We start from the raw sequence: 19622 nt of genomic DNA, 5'->3' as shown, positions 1-19622 counted from the left end.
TGTGCGCCAGGAGACTTTCAGTGTTGTAATAGTGAAATGCCCTCAGAACCATAGCAGCTTTCCAAGTATATATTATGGTTAATAGGAGTTGCACATTTTCATATTTCTTTCCTTTAAATGACAGGTATTTCCTTCAGGTGTTCTTTCCATGTATTTATTTAGGCTTCAACAGCAGTGATTTTGTTATAAAATACCCTAAAACCTGAGCTGATTTTGTTGCTATTGGTGCTGTTTTTCCTTTTTTGTTGTTGTTGTGGCTGGTTTTTCTTTTTCATTCCTGTAAATAAATGACTGCCCAATAGAACTAAAGATTAGCATGAACCAAGGATTCTGTGGTTTGGATAGATATAAGGACTGAATTTTACCGCAATTGGAGGTTGTCAGATGTGTGCTTTTGGTTTTGGCCTTTAGAGAAATGCAGTGAAAACCACAAAGTTAAATCTTTCTTTTTATAGATGTAGACTTTAGGCATCAAATCTTCATATAATTATATTTTAGGCCAGACACTGAACACATAATAAGTAAAAATTTTAATTAAAACTTGCCACCATGTAAAAAGAAACAACTAGGTTTTAATTTTATATATCTGCCCTTTTGATTAAATTTTTGAAAAGACTGGTGATTTTAGGCTTCAAACACTCTTCAGCAGTAACTTGAGATATTTTTAAAGAAATTCTAGTTCTTTACGAGGGTATTAGACAATTGCCTTCTGAAAGGAAATGTTTTCTTTAGTGGTGAACACAATTAATCTCTAGTTCCCCTTTAAAATAGCTGCCAATAAAGAAAAAATAATCTTTGGCTTGGTTCTGCTTTTCTTATATTATCTATGGGCCAGATCCTGTTCCTTCTAGCTTCTGTGTCAAAATGTCTAAGGACTTTTTGGCACCAAACTCAGGCCTTAATTTTGCAATTTATCTGCAAAGGATCAGCATAAAATATAGAAATACAGTGATTATTTAATGTGGGTTATTTTCTATCCATGGCTAAATATGCAGCAATTTTGCTCTTTTTCCATTTTTTCTTCCCCAGCTGGTGTTCTGGAAGTGTAGCTAAGCGGCTTGTAATAATTTTCTCACTTATTCCATTGCTTTCCTCCCTCCTGACCCCAAAGGGTTGCTTACTTCACACTTTCATTTAGAAATACTGCTTTCTGCACAGTAAGATGAACTTACCCTGATCTGTATTTCTGTAGAGTCCATATCAGCATGGATTCAAGAAACCAAGTACTTTACAATAAAAGCTCAGGCTTATCTCTTCCAGTTCAGCTGCTGACCAAAGACTAGTGAATGCTTTTCTGGCCTTTGAAGACACCAGTTCATATTCTTCTTCCAAGGTCAAAGGGTTACCTCAAAAGCTGTATTTCATGGTAGTGCTATTATTTTGGTGAAAGTTTAGTCCATCTTCCTGGTGGGCATATTTTAACTCTATGTGGTGTTTTAAGGCAGACAGATATGCTTGGAATTCATTATCTTAGGAAACAAAAGTGGCAAACGAGAGTCTAAGTTTCATTTACAAAACATCTGTCTATGGCCCTTTTTTTTCTCTATGGATCAGCTTGCAGCCTTTATTCTCTGCATTCTCTCTGTGTGTGATAGTGAGCAACAGCACTCTCTTGCTGTGATGTGAGAGCAACTGATTTGCAATGGATCTGGGAAATGCGGTACATCAGGGAACTAAGTTTTAAAAAGAAACAAAATCAGCCTAACATCAGACCCTCAAGACAGGTTGTCCTCACTACACCAAGAGAGAGATAACAGAGCAGGCAGAACTACAACATGGTTAAAGTGTTTTGTTGACAAAGCGCCCGGGGTGGGAGTCAGGCAGAGTAGGTGTCTCATGGGGCTGAGGGGCTTGTGTTCTCATCCATCCATCTCAGCCCCTGAAAGCCTGTAGGAGCTTTATGTTTAGTTAGGAGATGAACAAAGTTCGGTATCTTGGAAAGACATAGTTCTCCTTCAGCCATCAGAAAAGAGAAGTATGGAAATTACTAGATCCCAGAGATAGACAGCAGGGATTTAGGGAGCCATTAGCTTTTGTCCTGACTGGCTGGTTATTTTAAAAAAATAACCTGGGGAGACCAAGGTGACATTTCCGGCACAGGGAAATATTTGGCACTAGCTGTTCCCTCTGAACATGTTTTGTATATGTCCTTTTCACATGCTTGCCTTGTTTTCATGAGGTTATGTTTTACCAAAGGCAATAACCAGCAGATATGCTTGAGCTAGGGCTCTACATGCAGGCTTTGCTATTTGACCATGTTATCCCTGTTTCCCTAGGATAAGGATTAAGGCCATTAGTAAGATATCTATGTTTAAATACTGCATCTAACAGTTCTAGCTTCTGCCTGCATGCTAGGGATCTTGTTCAGGCCTCGTTCCTCTGTTATTTGCCTCATGCCCCATGCAGATGGGCACAACATCAGCTTTTCAATGCCCATCTATTCCTGTTTACTGAGGGAGGAGAAAGTTCTGGTCTGGGACATGAATTTCCGTGTCTGTTCCACTGCAAGGTCTGCCTCTGTCCATATTACTTCTGGAACATTTTGCCTGACTTAACCTGCACTTTTGGCACACACAGCAATTTTTGAGTTTCCTTTCCCTCTGGAGACAGCATAAGGAATCTCTAGCTTTCTTTATTTTTTTTTTTTTTTTATTGTTGTTTTTAGCTTTGCCTGTCCTTAAAAGACCTCATTCCCTTTTCTAAACATTTCAGGAAGAAACAGAATGCACTTCTGCTTTACAGATAGGAAGTTAAGCACAGGCAAAGCAGAGAGGTAGAATGGTACAAATTCCATAAATCCTATAAATATCTACTATAAAAAAAAAATAAATCTTGTTACCTAATACTGATAGCTCCTACTATCCTTTTATCTTCCGGTAGAAGCTGAAAGAACTGCTATTTGTTTGGACTCCCTTTCTGCCGTAAGCCTTCACAAGCTCTGGCAAACATAGTTTAAGTGTACCTGGGGTTACACAGGATTTTTTTCTGAATCAGATTGAAATAATACTCCTGGACATTGCTCTTTTGACTGTTTTGTTCAGAAAAAATAGTAGTGCTACCCTTAATTGTATGTGTTTGGCAGATTGGATGCTTAAGTTGGAGATAGTGTTTGTGTATTTTTTAAGCCAGGAAAATGTTTGTGAAGTCTGTTTTGGAAAATGAAACCCTTGCTTTAAGGTCAATTTGGGTTAATAATGGCTTTCCTTAAGAAAGCTAAACTGATTTCACACTAAAGTTTTTTTCCCTCTCTTTTAATTATCTGAGTTGGGTATTCTACTTGCAACAATTTCCTGAGTAAGAAACTTCTTCATTTTCAGCTTTTAAGGCAGAGAAATAATTTTTGAGTCATGACGAGTATGATGGTTGTGTTCTCTTAACCCTAGCCTGTGTTTGCTATCACATTTTTGCCTTCCCAGGGCCCTCAAGCTCTTCACTAACTGCATGGATTACCTGTTCTTCCTAGGAGTGTCAGCTTGATGAGATCCATATGGAATCTGTTTTTGAAACAATGAGCATTTGAATACCTCTTCTACAATCTTTCGCTGCTCATTTTTGTAAATATTTGTAGTAACTTTAGTTTTTACATTCCTTTAGCAAGTCCTCTATTTCATTTTTCTTTACTATTTTTTATGACTTGCTTTTTTTTTTCCTTCTCCAATAACAAGAGTCCCGCTAAAGTTTGCACCCAGCTTAAAATAAAGATACCAGCTTGCCGACTAATTGTCTAAAGCTTCACATGTTGCTCTCAACAGCCTCTGCGCTGTTCTCCTCCTCACCCATGTGTTACATCTCCTGCTAACATGACCCAGCTTTTCAGCAAATTCAGTATTTGCGACTTGGCATTGCCTTGGCTTCTTTCATTCCAGGCTGGCACACTTTCACATGGGATCCCCATGCCTTCTGAACTCTATTTTCTTGGCCTTGCCAAATCACTCTAACGATGCAGAGTAACATCACTGATCAAAACCCTTGGAACAGATCACTTTCTTGGCCATCGAAACATGTAACAGCAGTGTGAAGGTTACATGAGGCAAATATGTTTTCTCAATATGTTTTAATAATCTTAAACAAAAAAATAAGCATATTGGCAGTAGGTGAAGCAACAGCTTCAGAATGAATGCATTAAACATAAAAGTCACTGCAGGTTTCCTCTGGCAAAAGTAAAACATAAAATTGACATGGCTGTGTAAATATACAAAGCAGGGACACCTCTGGCAAATGTTTACAAGACATATATTTAACCAGTATCATTGATTTCCAGCAGAAAGCAGAAATGCAGAATGAGAAGTCCTGGGCAGATGTTTATTTTGTCAGATGCTGTGGGTCTGTGGAACAACATTAAGGAAGCAGTGTTTGTGTTGTTTAAAGAGAGGTGATGCACCCGTTAAATATTTCAGATAGGAGATTTATGGTTTACTTGTTACCTTATGTTCCTATTGTTACCCTTACCTGAGCTCTCAATAACCACATCTCATTTCAATACCTCTTAGATATTGATGCACAGATCAGCTCTTTCACCAGTTGTTATATCAGGGATGTCTCTTTTGTGTGTCAGAACCAAAATCATTGCCATCCTTCCTCACTTAGAAGTGAAACCTTCTTATGTCTGTTTGTGGTGTCTTCACCTTATCACTGCTGCCACTCCCATCAGCACACCCCATTTCAGGATAAGCATCAGGATGAAGACTTAGTGCAGTCACCCAGAAGAAATTAATGTCTGAGCTTTGTGTGCCATGCAGATCTAATCTTTTGTTGTCACAGCCTTGACAAGCTTTTACAGTTTCTTTTCTGAATAAAGATGTACCAGTAACACTTAAGATTTTTTTAACAGCTTTGGTGTATTCCTAAGTTCCTTCTGGACCTTGTGAGAACCATGCAGTGTTTCCTACTGGAGCCTCCTCCAGCTACATATGTGTGTGCTTAAATGATATCTTGGTGTGACAGGGGCTTCCACAAGAAATCTTCCAGACAATGTAGGGATCTTACCAGTGAACTTTTCTCCACTGTTGAGTTGTAGGTTGGGTAGCCAAAGAGCTGAAGAGGGGGGATGTGAAGTATGGCCTTCCTGGGGCACAGGGCAGTCTAAGAGCATGAAGTGTTGGAACTATGGCAATTAGGGGCTCTGAAAATTGAAAGTGTCCCTAACAGTAGTGCATGTAGGATCGATGCAGTTGGTGCTGCTTGGGGAAAAGGAAAGCAGGCTGTGGCACAACTGGAAGTGTGATACCACTTGTCTAGGGAGGTGTTTGATGGCAATGCCATCAGATTGTAGTAGCAACTTGAAACAAACCTAAGGGGAACTCTGAATGTGCATACCCTCTGGGCTGCAGTGACTTAGGCAGGCACTGGGCTGTAAGAGACATGAAAGCTTAAAACCATGGGAAAAAATACTGGCAAGAACCCAGGCAGTCATTGGATTAGGTAAACATTTGAGGATTGTGTCTTGGACCCAATTCTGCCTCATTTGGATTCTGGGTGCTTATGTCCTTATGTGGGCTGTCTTTGGAGTGCTTGGGTTTCAAGGGTAGATATGCCAGAAAAGAAATTAAGTGTTAAAGCCAAAAGGGGAAGCTGACTGTTCCAGGTGGGGTAATGTTGCACAGCTCTCTGTGGCTTTCCTTCCCTCCTCTCCCTTGATTTCCACATTTCTTAATTCACTTTTTTATTTCCCACAGCTATAACTGACAGAGACAAGTACTGAAGAAGAAATAACCCTTTTTCCTTTTTTTCCATATCCATAAAAATAGTTTCCTTGTGTTTATTAACAGCACATGCACGTGTGTTCAGCATCGTCTCCTAAATAGACAATGACCAGGAAGTACTCATTTTGGCAACACATTCGGGGTTAGAAACATTACTGTTTTCAAAGCATTTCACCAGAGTCATTAATTAAGTGCTAGAATGGAGAACTCTGACCAAACAAAACTAAGGGAAATGACATTTCTCTTTCCTGACCTATATAAAAAGCATTTGTGCTTAAATCATATTGAAAGTTTTAAGGCAACCTCTCCCCAGTGAAATATGCAGAAAAGATAAATGTTCTGCAATATGATTGCAGTTCATTATAACTTAGTAAGATTTGGCTGTGTTTCCTCTTCTTTGCAAATATTTAGTGAAAGTGTTTATGGGTTCAGGGTATAAGGAAGGATAGTGCAGATAGGGAATTTCATTTTATGCCAAGAGCATAAACCAGGAAATTTTCTCCTTATGGGTGGGCTTGTCCCCTCTAAGAACAAAGTTGAATCTATCCCATTCCTGTTTGGTTGTGATGACTAGCATCATGCTTTACTCATAAGCATTGTTTGGATAGACAGTCAAATTATACAAAATTACCAGGGCAATACTTTAATATCTAGCAAAACCTGAAAGAACTGGGTGAAAAATATATCAAAGAGCTGAAGTGTGAGAGTATCCCCTGTTTCTAGAACTGACTACCATTCAGTAATCACAGGCAGAGGAGAGACAGACTGGCTTCATTTAGTGTATAAATGGACTATAACTATACAAATAAGGGAAAAGTCACAGTACATTGTATCTCAGAGAGGGGTATAACTTCTTTGGCTCTGCTGGATCCTTCAGCCTGTGCTGGCTGTCCCAGCTCTTTGTGGGATCCCTGTACTGGAGAGACCAGCTTCATCTTCCCCCTACTACTGATTGTGCAGCTGTGGGAATATATAGCAGTGATGCTCCTTGGAGCACTGCTAGGGGAAACAGCACTGACAAAAATGTCTGCTTTACTGGGTTCTGGGAAGAAGCCCTTTTAGTAAGACTATCCTGTGTAGTGACTGTTGACCACACAGATGTTCCTGCTCTAGCACCCAAATGCAATGACAATGTATTTGTCATTAATTATCAGCTCCACTTCACTTCCAAATCTGCACTGTCTCAGTGGTAGAAAAGATGAACCTCTAGGTACCATCTCAGTCAGCTGTCAGCCTCTATTCCCTCCACATGGTGCTGTGGATATGCAAGATGGGTCAGAGTACATCACTTAAAGAATTGTCTGCATCCTCTGCTCATGGTCAGGAAATGCTGCAGCTGCTGGGAGTATTGCCGGTTCTTGAGCAAATTGGGACCAGGAGCTGCTACTCTGTAACTTTCTTCCATTACCCTTCTTTATTCTATTCCAACAAATTTTTTGTTACTGCTTCCATGTCCTAGTGGCTGATCTCCGTCAACAGCTGCTTTTCTCATATGAGACAGTTTGTTCTTTCACTCTGTTTTTACTGATTACTCATCCCTTTATATAGCCTATTTCATGAGTCACTGCCTACCTACCTGCACCAGTATGGTGTGCTATCCATCAGCCCCTTGTTCAGTGGCAATTACCAATCTTTTATTACTGCTTTTTTTTTTTCTCCCAAGGACTCCTCCTAATTCCAGCATACTTCATTAGTTTCTAATTTTGCAAGGCACGAATTGTGGCATAGCTTCAGGAGCTGGAAATAGAATAACTATGTACCCTCTGCTAGAAGTACGCATATGGATTTGGAAGGGAACTAAGACTGAAGTTGCCAACAAATCCCTTGTAATTCCTTTCCACGAACACTTAATCAGACAGAACCTATTGTCACATATATTTGTTCATTTCAAAATTTTCTGAGCGACTCTGTATGGCAATTTGTAGTATCAAAAGGACAGGATAATGCTCAAGACGAGAAAAGCCTAGACTCTTCAGATCTTCTCAGCGCTGCCCTAGCACAGTGGCAGGAGGACCCAGACATAAAGTCAATCAAACTTTGATAGATGTCCCCACACTTTTTTCTGGCTAACCTAATTATGACTTATTTTTTCACATGACTGTCTTTTAGTGGTACCATGAGAATGTAAAGTTAAAATGCTGAAAGCTACTGCTGGCATGTCACAGACAATTTTATAAACATCTGTATAAAAGATTAGATTTGGCAGTAACCCTGGGACAATGTTAATTTGAAATTAAATAACTAATGGTTGAGATTTGCATGTTTTGAACTGAAGATACCTAATATTACCATTATTATTTGCAAGTGGAATGAATACCAAGCAGGTCTGGGATATAGCAATAGCTAAGCAGGATTAATGATAGGAACAGCATATTTTGCAGCCCTGAAATGAGGCTCAATATAATCTCAGCTGACCTTTCTGTCCGGTCATGTGAAGAAAATCAAGGAGGTTTATTTGCTTCTGTCCTTCCTCAAGGTGTTTTTTATTTTATAATATCAGATAAAAAGTCCAAAATTCTGCTTCAGTGCCACTGTGATCCCAGCAGGGAAGAGTACACTCTGTGAAAAGATGATAAAGCCAGTCTTTGACTATTCAATTAATCCCTCTACTCTATCCTCCTACATAAACAGAAGTATGTTTTTAGATCCAGACAGCACAACTATACTTGCAAATGAAATCAAGCCATTAAATTTTACCACACATAGGTCATGATTGCTGCAAGTTGGAGCTGACTGAAAGCTGCCTATCTCAGACCAGGCAATTGGGCACCCCACACCTGGGTCCCTGAGCAATCTGGTCTCTTTGAGTATCTGTGTGAGCAACCATGGGTCTGGGCTGGGGGCTTCTGAAAATCTGTCTTGTTTACCCAGCTGCTGTAAATGAGTTATTTATCTGATCTTTTCAGTCTTGTAAAGCCACCCATAGCACTCCAGGATATATTATTTTTCTGGCATGTTCTATTATATTGGAAATGTTGGTTATTAAGGATAAAAACAGCTGGGACTTTTTAAAACATAAAAATTATAAAAAATAAGGTCCTTTTTTGATAACCTGCCATTCAGATTGCATGCAGCTTTTTAGTCTCATCTAAATATATTAGATATTACCATCGTTTTAGTATTTTTCTTGGTACTATTATTTTTCAAAGATTGCAGCCTCATGAAATGCTTTCTAAAAAAACAACTGAAAAAAGGTCATCCAAAATGTCCTGTACATTCAATTAAATGGCTTTTTATGCCTTTTCTATTAATATGTACTTTCCATCCTGAAAAACCATCATATAAATCAGTGCTTCATCCAGCTGAAATAAGCGTGTGCCTAGGGACACAATTTCCAAGTAGTCCCTCTCTGTACATTCCAGTCTTGATTTAATCCAGGTTTACCTCAGCTTTGCTTTAGATGATTTGGAACAGGTTTAAGTCAAAGTGGACAAAGGCACTTTTAAGCAAGAGAATCTCAAAGTATCACATTAGCAAGCCAGAATGGATGCACAGTTTGCATGCAGAAGTCTTTGTTAATGTTCATCTTTGACATATCTTTCCCTTTTACTTAGCCTCTCTCCCTTCTGCCATGTTTGTTTTATTTCAGCTGTCCTATGTCTATGGTGGAATTAATGTGACTAGGTCCTCAAATTTCAGAGGAAGCTACAGCACAGTAAAATTTTAGGTCTTTTCATAGCAATGAAACTTGTCAGAGGAGAGTTCTCCTCCATGCCAAGGGTATGCAGGATGGCGTCTTTATCCCTCAGCATCAGCTGAAGAGGCCGTGGGGGCTTGGGCACTGGGACTCATCCAGCACTGATCAGAGGACCAAGTCCTGCTGAGATGGGGCTCCCAGCTGTGTGGGCACTCACTTCTCTCACACCTCAGTGATGTTTTCTACACTGGGGTACAGTGGCAATGCAGTGAGCCCAGAGCATGTTGGCTGCTGCTCTATCTTTACCTGCTTCAGCCAGTCCACTTCCCTGATGGGAGAGAGGCCTTTCCCACTGGGAATGAGGTGTGATGTATTGTCTGCTTGTTGCTGAAGGGGGCTGCTGCTCATACTGGGCCCTCCTATCTGTAAACAGAAACATGAGATGTAATATCACACCAAAAATGAAGTCTGAATTTCATAAACAGTGAAAAAGCAAAAATGTGGCAGAGAGGGGAGGGCTCAAAGAAAATTTTCATGTTCTCACATAGCAGAAGTAACAGCAGCATTTAGATTGGAACCTGCACCACTGTTTCCTGTCAGAAGTTTCACTTGCAGGAGTTAAATTTCATAGCAGTATGGTAAAACATGGGTCCCAGCATCACCATGCCCATGAGAAAATTAGGCTTTAGTGATGGAGACATCAGAAGGCCCTGCTGGCCTGTGCAGTGAATTTGCTGGATGGGAGACTCTTCAGTGCCCTATTGCTTTAGGTACAGCACTAAGTTCTTGTTTTCTTCCTTGTGGGAAATCCAATACTTGAAAGAAGAGCTGTCCACAAGGTTCACTCAACATTTTTTTGAGGAAAACAAAAAAAATTTCTGGGAATGCAGGGTTTTCCTTTGGAAAAAGAAAAAAAAAAAAAAAAAAGTTGATTTTCACTTCTTAAGTGTTCATTGCTCTCCATTTTGCTTGTTGAAAGATAAATAATCTAGAAAAACCCTCCAAGGCTGGTGGAAAACTGGCAGTAGTTGGACAATGCAAAATGAAATTTGCAAAAGTAGGAATAACATAAAATTACTCCTTTTCTTTCTGAACTCCATACCCACTCCCAGCAGATGCTGAATTATCATGTTTTCAACGTTTTGTTTTTTTTTTTTTTTTTAAAAGAAGAATTTTCTATTTATTTTGATAGTGTGAACCAGGCAGCCCCAGGGCTGACAGAGCAGGCTGCTAACCCAGCTCCAGTGCAGGGATGTGTGCTTTGCAGCTCCCTGCTCCTTTGGGTTAAAAAGGCTGTGAAAACAACCATCAGAAAATTAGCCTAGCTTCCTGCCAGGGCTGGATTTTTGAACTAGTTACACAGTATCTGCAATTTATTATCAGACTTCTGTGTTCTTTTGGATATTTCACAGAGATTATATGTTACAACTAGGTCAAAAATATGCATGGGTAATTTAATAGTCACTTGAAAATTGCCAAGTATCTTAACTGGTCTGTCCAGCACAGCAGTCTGGAGTTAGAGGCCAGTACCTCACCCTTGGAAGGAAGAGGGAGAAATAAATTGGTAATGGACGGTCAGAAAACAGCCAGCCAGCTGGCAAGTTTCTGATTAACCCCTGTTGCAAAATGCATGGAGGATGCTACAATAAAGTCTTTTTTTCTTTTTTCCCTTTGATTCATATGGAAGAGCTTATTATACAATACCATTGTAAACATTCTCCTTATTCATGTGTATTTGAATCATATTACGTGGTATGTTCTGGTCATGCTTTCTGTGGGCTGATTGATGCTGGGAAATGATTAGGTAGATATTAGTTGCATTTAATAGCAAACATTTTTCTCAGAATCCAACTGTGTATGTATGGTGCTAAAACCATGCTGGGTCATAATTTTCAGCAGTCCTCACTGCACTACATTAGAGTCCACAAAAACAGTCTCTGCTTGGAAAATTTACCCACTTAGCTGTACTGGGGACATGGATCTCTGATGATTTTAGGCATGCCTTTTTGAAGGTCAGAGGACTGTTACTTGCAGAAGCAACTGTTATGAAATCTCTCCTCTATTAGCAAAGTTAAAACTGTTTTTCTTTAGGTTACCATGTTCAGCCTCCTTACGATGGCTGGTTTTGAGTTTGAAATGGATGTCTCAGAAAGCTTCCCCCCTCCACCACATCCTTCAGACAGAAGAGCTATAAGGAGGGGCAGTGGCTTTCTTGGTTTTAATTCCTCTTTTAATACTTCATTGCTATCAAAAGTGTTGTTGTCCTTTCTGTAGACTTACCAGCTCGGTGCAGTTGGGCTAGGTTTGCACAGAGAGCTGAATTCAGAGACCTTGAGAACAAGAGCAGGGCACGCCTGTAAAACGTTGTCTTGAAATGGACAGTGAGCCTTGAGATACTTCAGTGATCAGTGAAAAGCCTTGACTGATTTAAAAGCAATTTGACTAAACTTTGAAAAGCATGACTCATAGATCATGATGGCCAGTGCATAACAGCCTTTTAATTATTTGTATGTTACACACCAGTTTGAACAAAGCTGGAGAATCTGGATCACCCTGTTTGGATAATTAATTCCTTCTGCTACCCCTTTCCTATAGCACCACCAGTGCTTGGCTGAAAATCCACCAACAGAGTGCCTACATGGAAACAAGCCTGCAGACCTCAGTATTTACTGTAATTTTTTTTCAGTTCTCAGATCCCCTTCCTGCATTTTCAAAGCTCTTTTCTGACTTGTCCATACATCAGAGACGTGCAAACCCAGCATCTTGGTGTTCCATTTAAAACATGGTCTAAATGAATCTTCTTTTAAAAATGAAAACAACCCCTGTGGCTTTTTCGTTGCTGTGTGAAGAGGTGTGTCTCCATGATATGGAGAGCCACTCGTGCGTGCTTACCAGCTGCTCTTCAGCAAAAGTTTCAGTTGGAAAAGGCAGCAGCTTTCTACTTCATAGCCATACCAATGGCCAGACCATGGCAGTGTTTTTTTGCAGGGAAAGGGCCAAGCATCTGAGCCTGACATCTGCTCAAACTAGGAGCTGGCTTCAGGCATGGGGATATGGCTGAGAATCAGGAAAAGACAGCTTCAGGTCTCCCAGTCTAACCAGCTAACACAAATTCTAGCTGACTGAAAAATCAGGTTTATCAGATTTTGCAGGCCAAGTTGCCTTTCTGCAGAACAGCTGGCACCAAACTGCAAAGAACACGCAATGCCAGCCTTGGCTTAAATGTATAAACTCAAAGTTTTGTCCCAGAGCACTCTGTATGCATGTTTGCAGTAGCTGCCCAGACTAAAACTGAATCCCTCAATCCTTACCATGCAGTAATAGAATCAAAGAATTACAAATAGTTTGGGTTGAAAGGGACCATTAAAGGACAGCTAGTACGATCCACCTGAAATGGGTAGGGACTTCTTCAATGTGATCACGTTGTTCAGAGCCCTGTCCAACCTGATCTTGAATGTTTCCAGAGATGGGGCATCTACCACATCTCTGGGAAACCAGTTGCAGTGTTTTAACACTCCCACTGGAAGAACTTCTTCCTCAAATCTAGACTTAACCAGCTAAAGTAGTAGTTTAAAACCACTACCCTCTTTATGATCACTACAATCCCTAATAAAATATTTGTCCCCACTTTCTTATAAGTTCCTGTTAAATACTGAAAAGCCTATATAAGGTCTCCCTGGAGCCTTCTCTCTCCAGGCTTAACAACCTCAACTCTCTCAGTTTTCCTCAAAGAAGAAATGTCAGAGAAATATTTTTCATTGCCTTTCACTGATCAGTTCAGACAGAGAACTTCAGACAGGAAGTTCTGTGCATCTTTACAGGCATTTTCAGCAGAGGGTCTTCACCACCAAATAGATTGGACTGTCCTCTTAAAGGAAAAAAAATCCCCCAAAATAACATCATTACAAAAGAAATTTTTCAATGAAACTTTCAATTTCCTCTCTGTGTAGCCATAGGCCAAAATGAACTGATGTGCATGCATGTCTGCTGTGCTTAAAGACAGATAGAAGAGGCCTTGGAGGTTTTGAAACAGGCATTACCCTGCAGGGAAAGAAAAACAAAAAAGGAAAAACCCCAGTACTATAAAACTCATAGACGTCCAGTATCAGGGGTTATTATTTTTCCTATCTTCTCATATCTTTCAAACATAGAGTTCAGGATTGAAAACCTCTTTCACAGATGAAAAGTTTTCTAATAAATTTTTCCTGAAAATGTTTTGACAATATTTGTAGTTTTTAGGTAAGCAGATATAAAATATAATTTTCCTACTTTTAAGAAAAACTTATTAAGTATTTAAATTGCAAGAGGGAAGAGCAAGGCATGGAAAACCGTTTAAAATGTAAACTTAAGATAAACACCTAAAACAAAGCATTTCTATAAAGTCAAAGGAATTCAATTACAGGATGTTGAGCTTAAACATATACTGCTTAAGACAGAGTTTTCTGAGCCAAAACAATTAAATTAATCCTATCTATAGTTTCGTGAGTGCTTTGCAGTGTATGATTATGTATTTTTGCACTTCTATCAAAACTCCTCCTCCTCTCCTTCTGTTTAATGGAAAAAAAGAGAAAATTCATTTTACAGCTGTAAAAGTAGTACAAAGAGAGGATGGGCAAGCAGTCCCAAATCCCAGGGAGCTGGCAGAAGCCAGAACCATCTCCCTGCTAGGCCTTTGACTGTATATGCCACTGAAGAAGTTTGGCTCTTCACCAGGTTTGTTCTGATCTCCATGAAACCTTTGGGAACGCAGTTAGTATGGATGATATGCTCTGCATGCTCAGGGTATCCCTAGTTGCAAGCTCACCCTGCATTTCTGCCTTGCTCACAGGGGAAGCAATAACTTATGCAGATGCCTGCTGGTCCCCTCACCTCCATCCCCAAATCTTAGAGGTCAGTAAAGCACAAGGGAGCATTTTGTAATGGATTCTGCCCTTTCCTGCTGCTCAAAACTTGTGTACTTGCTGCAGTGAGAACTCCTGTAGAAACCTGTGGGATGTTCACATAAGGGCTTCAGCTGGCTAAGAGCAACCTTCTGCCCTCAAGCTAAAGAATATAAATTCCAGGTGGTAGCTCAGGAAAGGAAGCTGAGGGTGAAATTCAGGTCTGTAAGCACAGATCATGATGAATTAGAAGTCTCTTACTCTCAATGCGCAGTTGTGAATGTGGTTCCATAAACGTGATTCTAGGTGTTGCCAACAGTATCATAAAGTGCCACCACATTGTCCACTCAGCACTAGCTCATTAAGTATCCCAGAAAAGCCTAAAACTTCTGCTTGACTTGGTACATGTCTTTGAATAAACTCTTTAAAGACAACATATAGCTTTAAATCATGTATGAGGATCTCATACAAGTGAAGTGTTGCATGTATGTGGTTTGATATCCTGTGGCCTGAGTTATCAAAAAGGTAAATCTATGAACTTTTATTTATGTGTATATGTTAAAACCAGATAAATTTTGAAATGCTGATTTTTATATCTACATATAAATTTATATCTATAATTATATATTTTTTAAAGTATGCCCTATGTTTGAACTAAATGTGACTGCCTTGCACCAAAAAAATCAGACTTTTTCAAGTGGACATTTGACACAGGCATCATTCATTAGAAATGAGATGTGGGCTAGCCCAGTGGAAACCGTCTTCATGGAGCTGTACGTTCATGCTTTAGGTAAAACTCCTTATAGGATCTGAAGAGGTAGCATATTATTTGAATTTGCCAGACAAAATCCTATCTGAGATAAGTAGAAAAGTTCCAGCAGAAAAGAAATTAGATTAGAAACCTCTCTGAGTTGTGTTTTTGACTTTTCTCTGTTCTTAAGAAAGAGCTGGGTATGAAACTCAGGCAAGCATAAAGAAGAAGAATCTTGTGGAACATGTGATGCTCTCATCCAAGGGATTGGGATGACTACTGAGCTTTGACCACAGCATGGGGTGAGTTCTGAGATGTGGGCCTGTGTCCGGGCTTTGAAGGCTGTCCTGGTGCTGCAGCTTACCATATCTCCACCTGATAAGCTCTGTGAAAGATGCTGCTGCCAAGGTACCTGGCTAGGGAAGGAGAGAAAGAGGGAAGAAACAGCAGGGTTTTTTTGCCTGTACTGGAATCCCATCTACTAGCCCTGCTTCTGACCAAAGGAAGGTTTACCTCATGTCCCCTCTTCTGTACTTTGGGCAGAAGCAGTGGCTGTGGTATCTGCAAAAATGTATGCTGGTCAGTGCCAAGAATTTTGCAGGTTTCAGAGCACAGTCCAGTTTTAGAACGGATTCAAAGATGAGAAGATTGTGCCATGAGTATTTACTTAAGGATGTTTTTTGGCAGAAAGGAAAATATGAAAGGAAGAGAAAAATTTTGGTTCAAAATGGCCTCCTGGCAGTAGAAGTCAGTAAGTGAGAGGTGAGTGACACATGGAGCAGGGCACAAGGGGCTTTAAAGCTGAGCTGAGACACTTACCCTGGATTTGACAGCTAAGGACTAGCTCATGGCTTTACAAAAATAAGCAGCTTCTCAGCATCTTCACAGCACTGTCTTGAGTGCTGAAAGTGGGACGTGTCTTTGCTTGGCAGTGCTGCAGAAAAAGCTTCTGTCCTCAAAGTGAGGACAGGCAAATGGTGTAGTTCAGCCATGCTGTGGGTGCCTGGGTGGCACGGGGAGTTTCTTAGACAGGCTGGTGCAGCTGGCTGTAAGATGTTGAAGTGCTCTGTACACATGGGCTGAGCAGTGTCTCCAGGCTGAAGGTGCTCTCAGTTACATGAGACATCAAACAGTAGTAGAGCTGCTCTGCATGGCAACCCTAGACACGTCAGGGAAAGAGGACTTGGGAGGGTAAGTGCTCAAATGTCCAGATTAAGCTTTGGATAACTATTGTCTATCACAGCAAAGTATCACAGAGAGGTTGGCTATGAGTTGTGTTTTCAGGGACTTAATCTTGGCAGAGCTCCTTAACCAGGTTTGAGCAAAAGAACAGATATATAAGCTGCCATAAGACTATTCCCAAACCTCAAACAAATTTTGCTGTTTCTTATACCTTTCTACTTCCTTGTTTCTTTTCAGACTCCAAACACAATTGTCAAAGGATTGTTTTTTCTCAAAGCGTTTTCATGAGAGATAAAATCAGAAAAACTACCAAAATTAACTTTGTTAATGTTCTTGGCATGCTATTCCAGGTTGACTTCTAGACCAGAAAGTGATCTTGATCTTGACACTTTTATACCTTCCTTCCAAACATCTGGACTTCTTGAACTCAGATCAACTTTACTTTGTCTCCTTTAGTTATATTTCCTGTTTTACCATTAAAAAATCCACAGAAATATATAAAACTCCAGAGCAACAAGCTTATGAAGAAATTTATCAGGAACAAAATGCATTTGATTAGATGGGATTAAAGAGGAGGTGTGATGATGATTGTCTTCTAGTCATGCTATACCCTCAGAATGAAAGGGAAATATCTCTGTTGCAAACCCAGTATATAACTAGAAGAAATAGGGTCCCACTAAGGCTAAGGAGCTGTGGCTCCCGATTCTACTCTGGTTCAAAAAGTGTTTACTTGCAGTTTGCAGAGAATTGGCAGAGTATGTCTGTGATTCCTTTATTTCCATGCTTTCTACTTCATGTCTGGGGAGAGCTGCTGGAAATCTCCTTATATGTTCATAATAAACTGCAGCTACAGAGGAAGATCAGCTAGATCAGCACTCGCTGCTAGTTACACTCATCAGCACTTCCCATGTCCCTAATGCTGGCTAATTTCATAAGGAAGAGGAGACAGAGGAGTGAGATAGTATGTTGTAATGAGCAAAGAGAAAAAGGAGCATGATCAACAAAGTGGGCATTATTATGAACTGGAGAAAAGTAGTGAGTGTGCACAAGAGGGCCTGGGGACTGCAACATGGGTAGGAGTTGGAGATGCTGAGTTGCTCTCCCAAGCATGTTTATTGGCAGGCCAAAGCACATGGCTTTTTCTGTGTTATTTCCAGTATATCCAGTATAAGAAGGAGGTCCACAACAACTCATATATTTCAACAGTGCAGCTATGCAATTTGATAAATAGTAGTAAAGTGGATGCAGATGCTTTTTGCACTCCTTTAGACTTGCTACAAAGTATTTTTGATGGTCAAACAAGACAATCGTTTCTACAATGTCAATAGAGCAGGGCAGGAAAACAACTTTACCCTTTTTTCTGTAAAGCAAGGAAAGAAAAGACAGAAATTCAGCAGTAATAGGACAGAGGCCTTGAGCACATATCCCAGAAAGCAAGAGAGTCTTTCCCAAATTTTCAGGCAAATTTTGTGTAAGAACATGGGGTAATTTAAAATGCCTTTGGGAATCAGAGGGCAGGTTGTATTGATATTGTAGACTTAGCCATATTCAGAATATTAATCACAGAATCACAGAATCACTAGGTTGGAGGAAACCTTCAAGATCATTGAGTCAAACCCATGCCCTAATACCTCAACTAAACCATGGCACCAAGTGCCATATCCAGTCTTTTTTTAAGCACATCCAGGGATGGTGACTCCACCAGCTCCCCAGGCAGATAATTCCAGTACTTTGTCACTCTTTCCATGAAGAACTTTTTCCTAATATCTAACCTAAATTACCCTTGGTGCAGCTTAAGGCTGTGTCCTCTATTTTATTTTTCTATTTTATTTCTCTCTATTTTTTTCCTCAATTTTACCTCAATTTTGAGATTTCAAATGGTACCCAATTGTAAATACAGATAGTTAGAGCAGGATTTATTGGAAGACCAAAACTGTCAGGCAGAGTGGCAGTGATGCTGAGATAATACAAGTTTAGTGAAGAACAGAAATATAAAAAATAAAATGAGATGTTGTTTGCAGTCTATTAATTACCCATGGTGAGGAACACATTTGAAATTACACATTGGAAAATTGTAATGAACCAGAAAGAATAAATGATACTCAAAATTTTCCCTGAAATTATCCCTCATTTTAAATTTATCAACCCCTCTTCCATCTAGCAGCTTTTATGTCTTACATTACTTGAGAATTGGACTTGTTAATATAACTTGACTATTTCCTCATTCTATAACTAGCTTTTTTTTCCTGTTTGTTGGTGAGATGCAGACTGAAAAATATGGTGTAGTAATATTTTAATTCTTCTAATCTGGCAGTGCTCATGTCTCTCCCTGTGTGCATGTATGTGTAGGTACTTACATCTCCATTTATGTGTATAAACGTACACTACTACTATTCTGAAGCAATCAATCACAGTAAAACTGTGGTGTTACTGTCTGGAGAAACAGATCTGCAGACTGTTTTTAATGTGAGGTGTGTAATAGATGAGCCATATGGATTTTGAACCGCAGATAGAGAGATGTTTAGATCTACAAAAAGGCTCATTTGACATATTTTATCTCTTTGTCTCCTTGAACATTGAAAATTATTCTGAAAATTCTCTCTAAACTCATCAGGTTACTGTCTAATCCTGAGGTGCCCAGTATCCATAATCATCAAGACTGATAGCCCTAAATTTTCCCATTATCCTAACAGCTACATCTAGGCATAAGCTCATGAATTTCATCTCAGTCTTAATTTAGATATATAGTATCCCAAAACATTTTGAAATACCCTATTTACCTAAAATCCACTGGCACATCACTTTTCAGTGGATGCTTTCCTATATGCCTCATGTTTTGCTGTCTTTGATTCTCATGTACCCCAAATTTGGCAGAGCAAAGAAATTTAAATCTGAACTGATACCCAAGTCTACTTTAACAAAGAAACAGTTATCTTTGCAAACAGGAGAACTCAGTACAGAAGGTGATCCCAGGGCACACTGAAATTGCATCAAAAGGATTATCATTCTCATGAAAAAGTCTTACAGAACTACTTACTCAAGATAAAAACAGGCAAGTGATAGAGGGAGATGTGCAAAGGGAAGAAGATATATGACTCACTGAATTCTTTAATCACAGAATGACAGGATATTCTGGATTGGAAGAAAGCCTCAAAGATCATCAAAATCTGACTTCTGGTTCTGCACAGGACACCCCAATGGTGCAGGTGACAGCATTGTCCAAACACTTCTTAAACCCTGATGGGGCTGGAGTTGTGACAGTTCTCTGGGGAACCTGCTCCAGGGCCCAACAACTTTCTGGATGTTTTTCTAATATGCAATGTAAGTCTCTCCTGACACAACTTCTGGCCATCCCCTTGGATCCTGTAATTGGCCACCACAGAGAAGACATCAGAGTCTGCACCTTTGCTACCCCTCATGAGGAAGTTGTGACTGCAATGGGGTCTCCCCTCAGTCTCCTCCAGGCTGAA

At 39.8% G+C, this 19622-nt stretch overlaps 1 protein-coding gene across 1 annotated transcript in view; it reads right to left on the bottom strand.

Moving 5' to 3' along the window:
• Positions 1 to 19622, bottom strand: part of CD180 (CD180 molecule) — a 182148-nt gene that overhangs the window by 94654 nt on the left and 67872 nt on the right. Inside the window, 1 exon segment of the mRNA XM_058825898.1 lies at positions 9646 to 9762. Within this exon segment, the coding sequence (XP_058681881.1) occupies positions 9646 to 9762 (117 nt within the window).

This window comes from Poecile atricapillus, chromosome Z, assembly GCF_030490865.1.
Source record: "Poecile atricapillus isolate bPoeAtr1 chromosome Z, bPoeAtr1.hap1, whole genome shotgun sequence".
Classification (NCBI taxonomy): Eukaryota; Metazoa; Chordata; class Aves; order Passeriformes; family Paridae; genus Poecile; species Poecile atricapillus.
The sequence above is the reverse complement of the archived record's forward strand: the minus strand, read 5'-3'. Positions and strand labels throughout refer to the sequence as shown.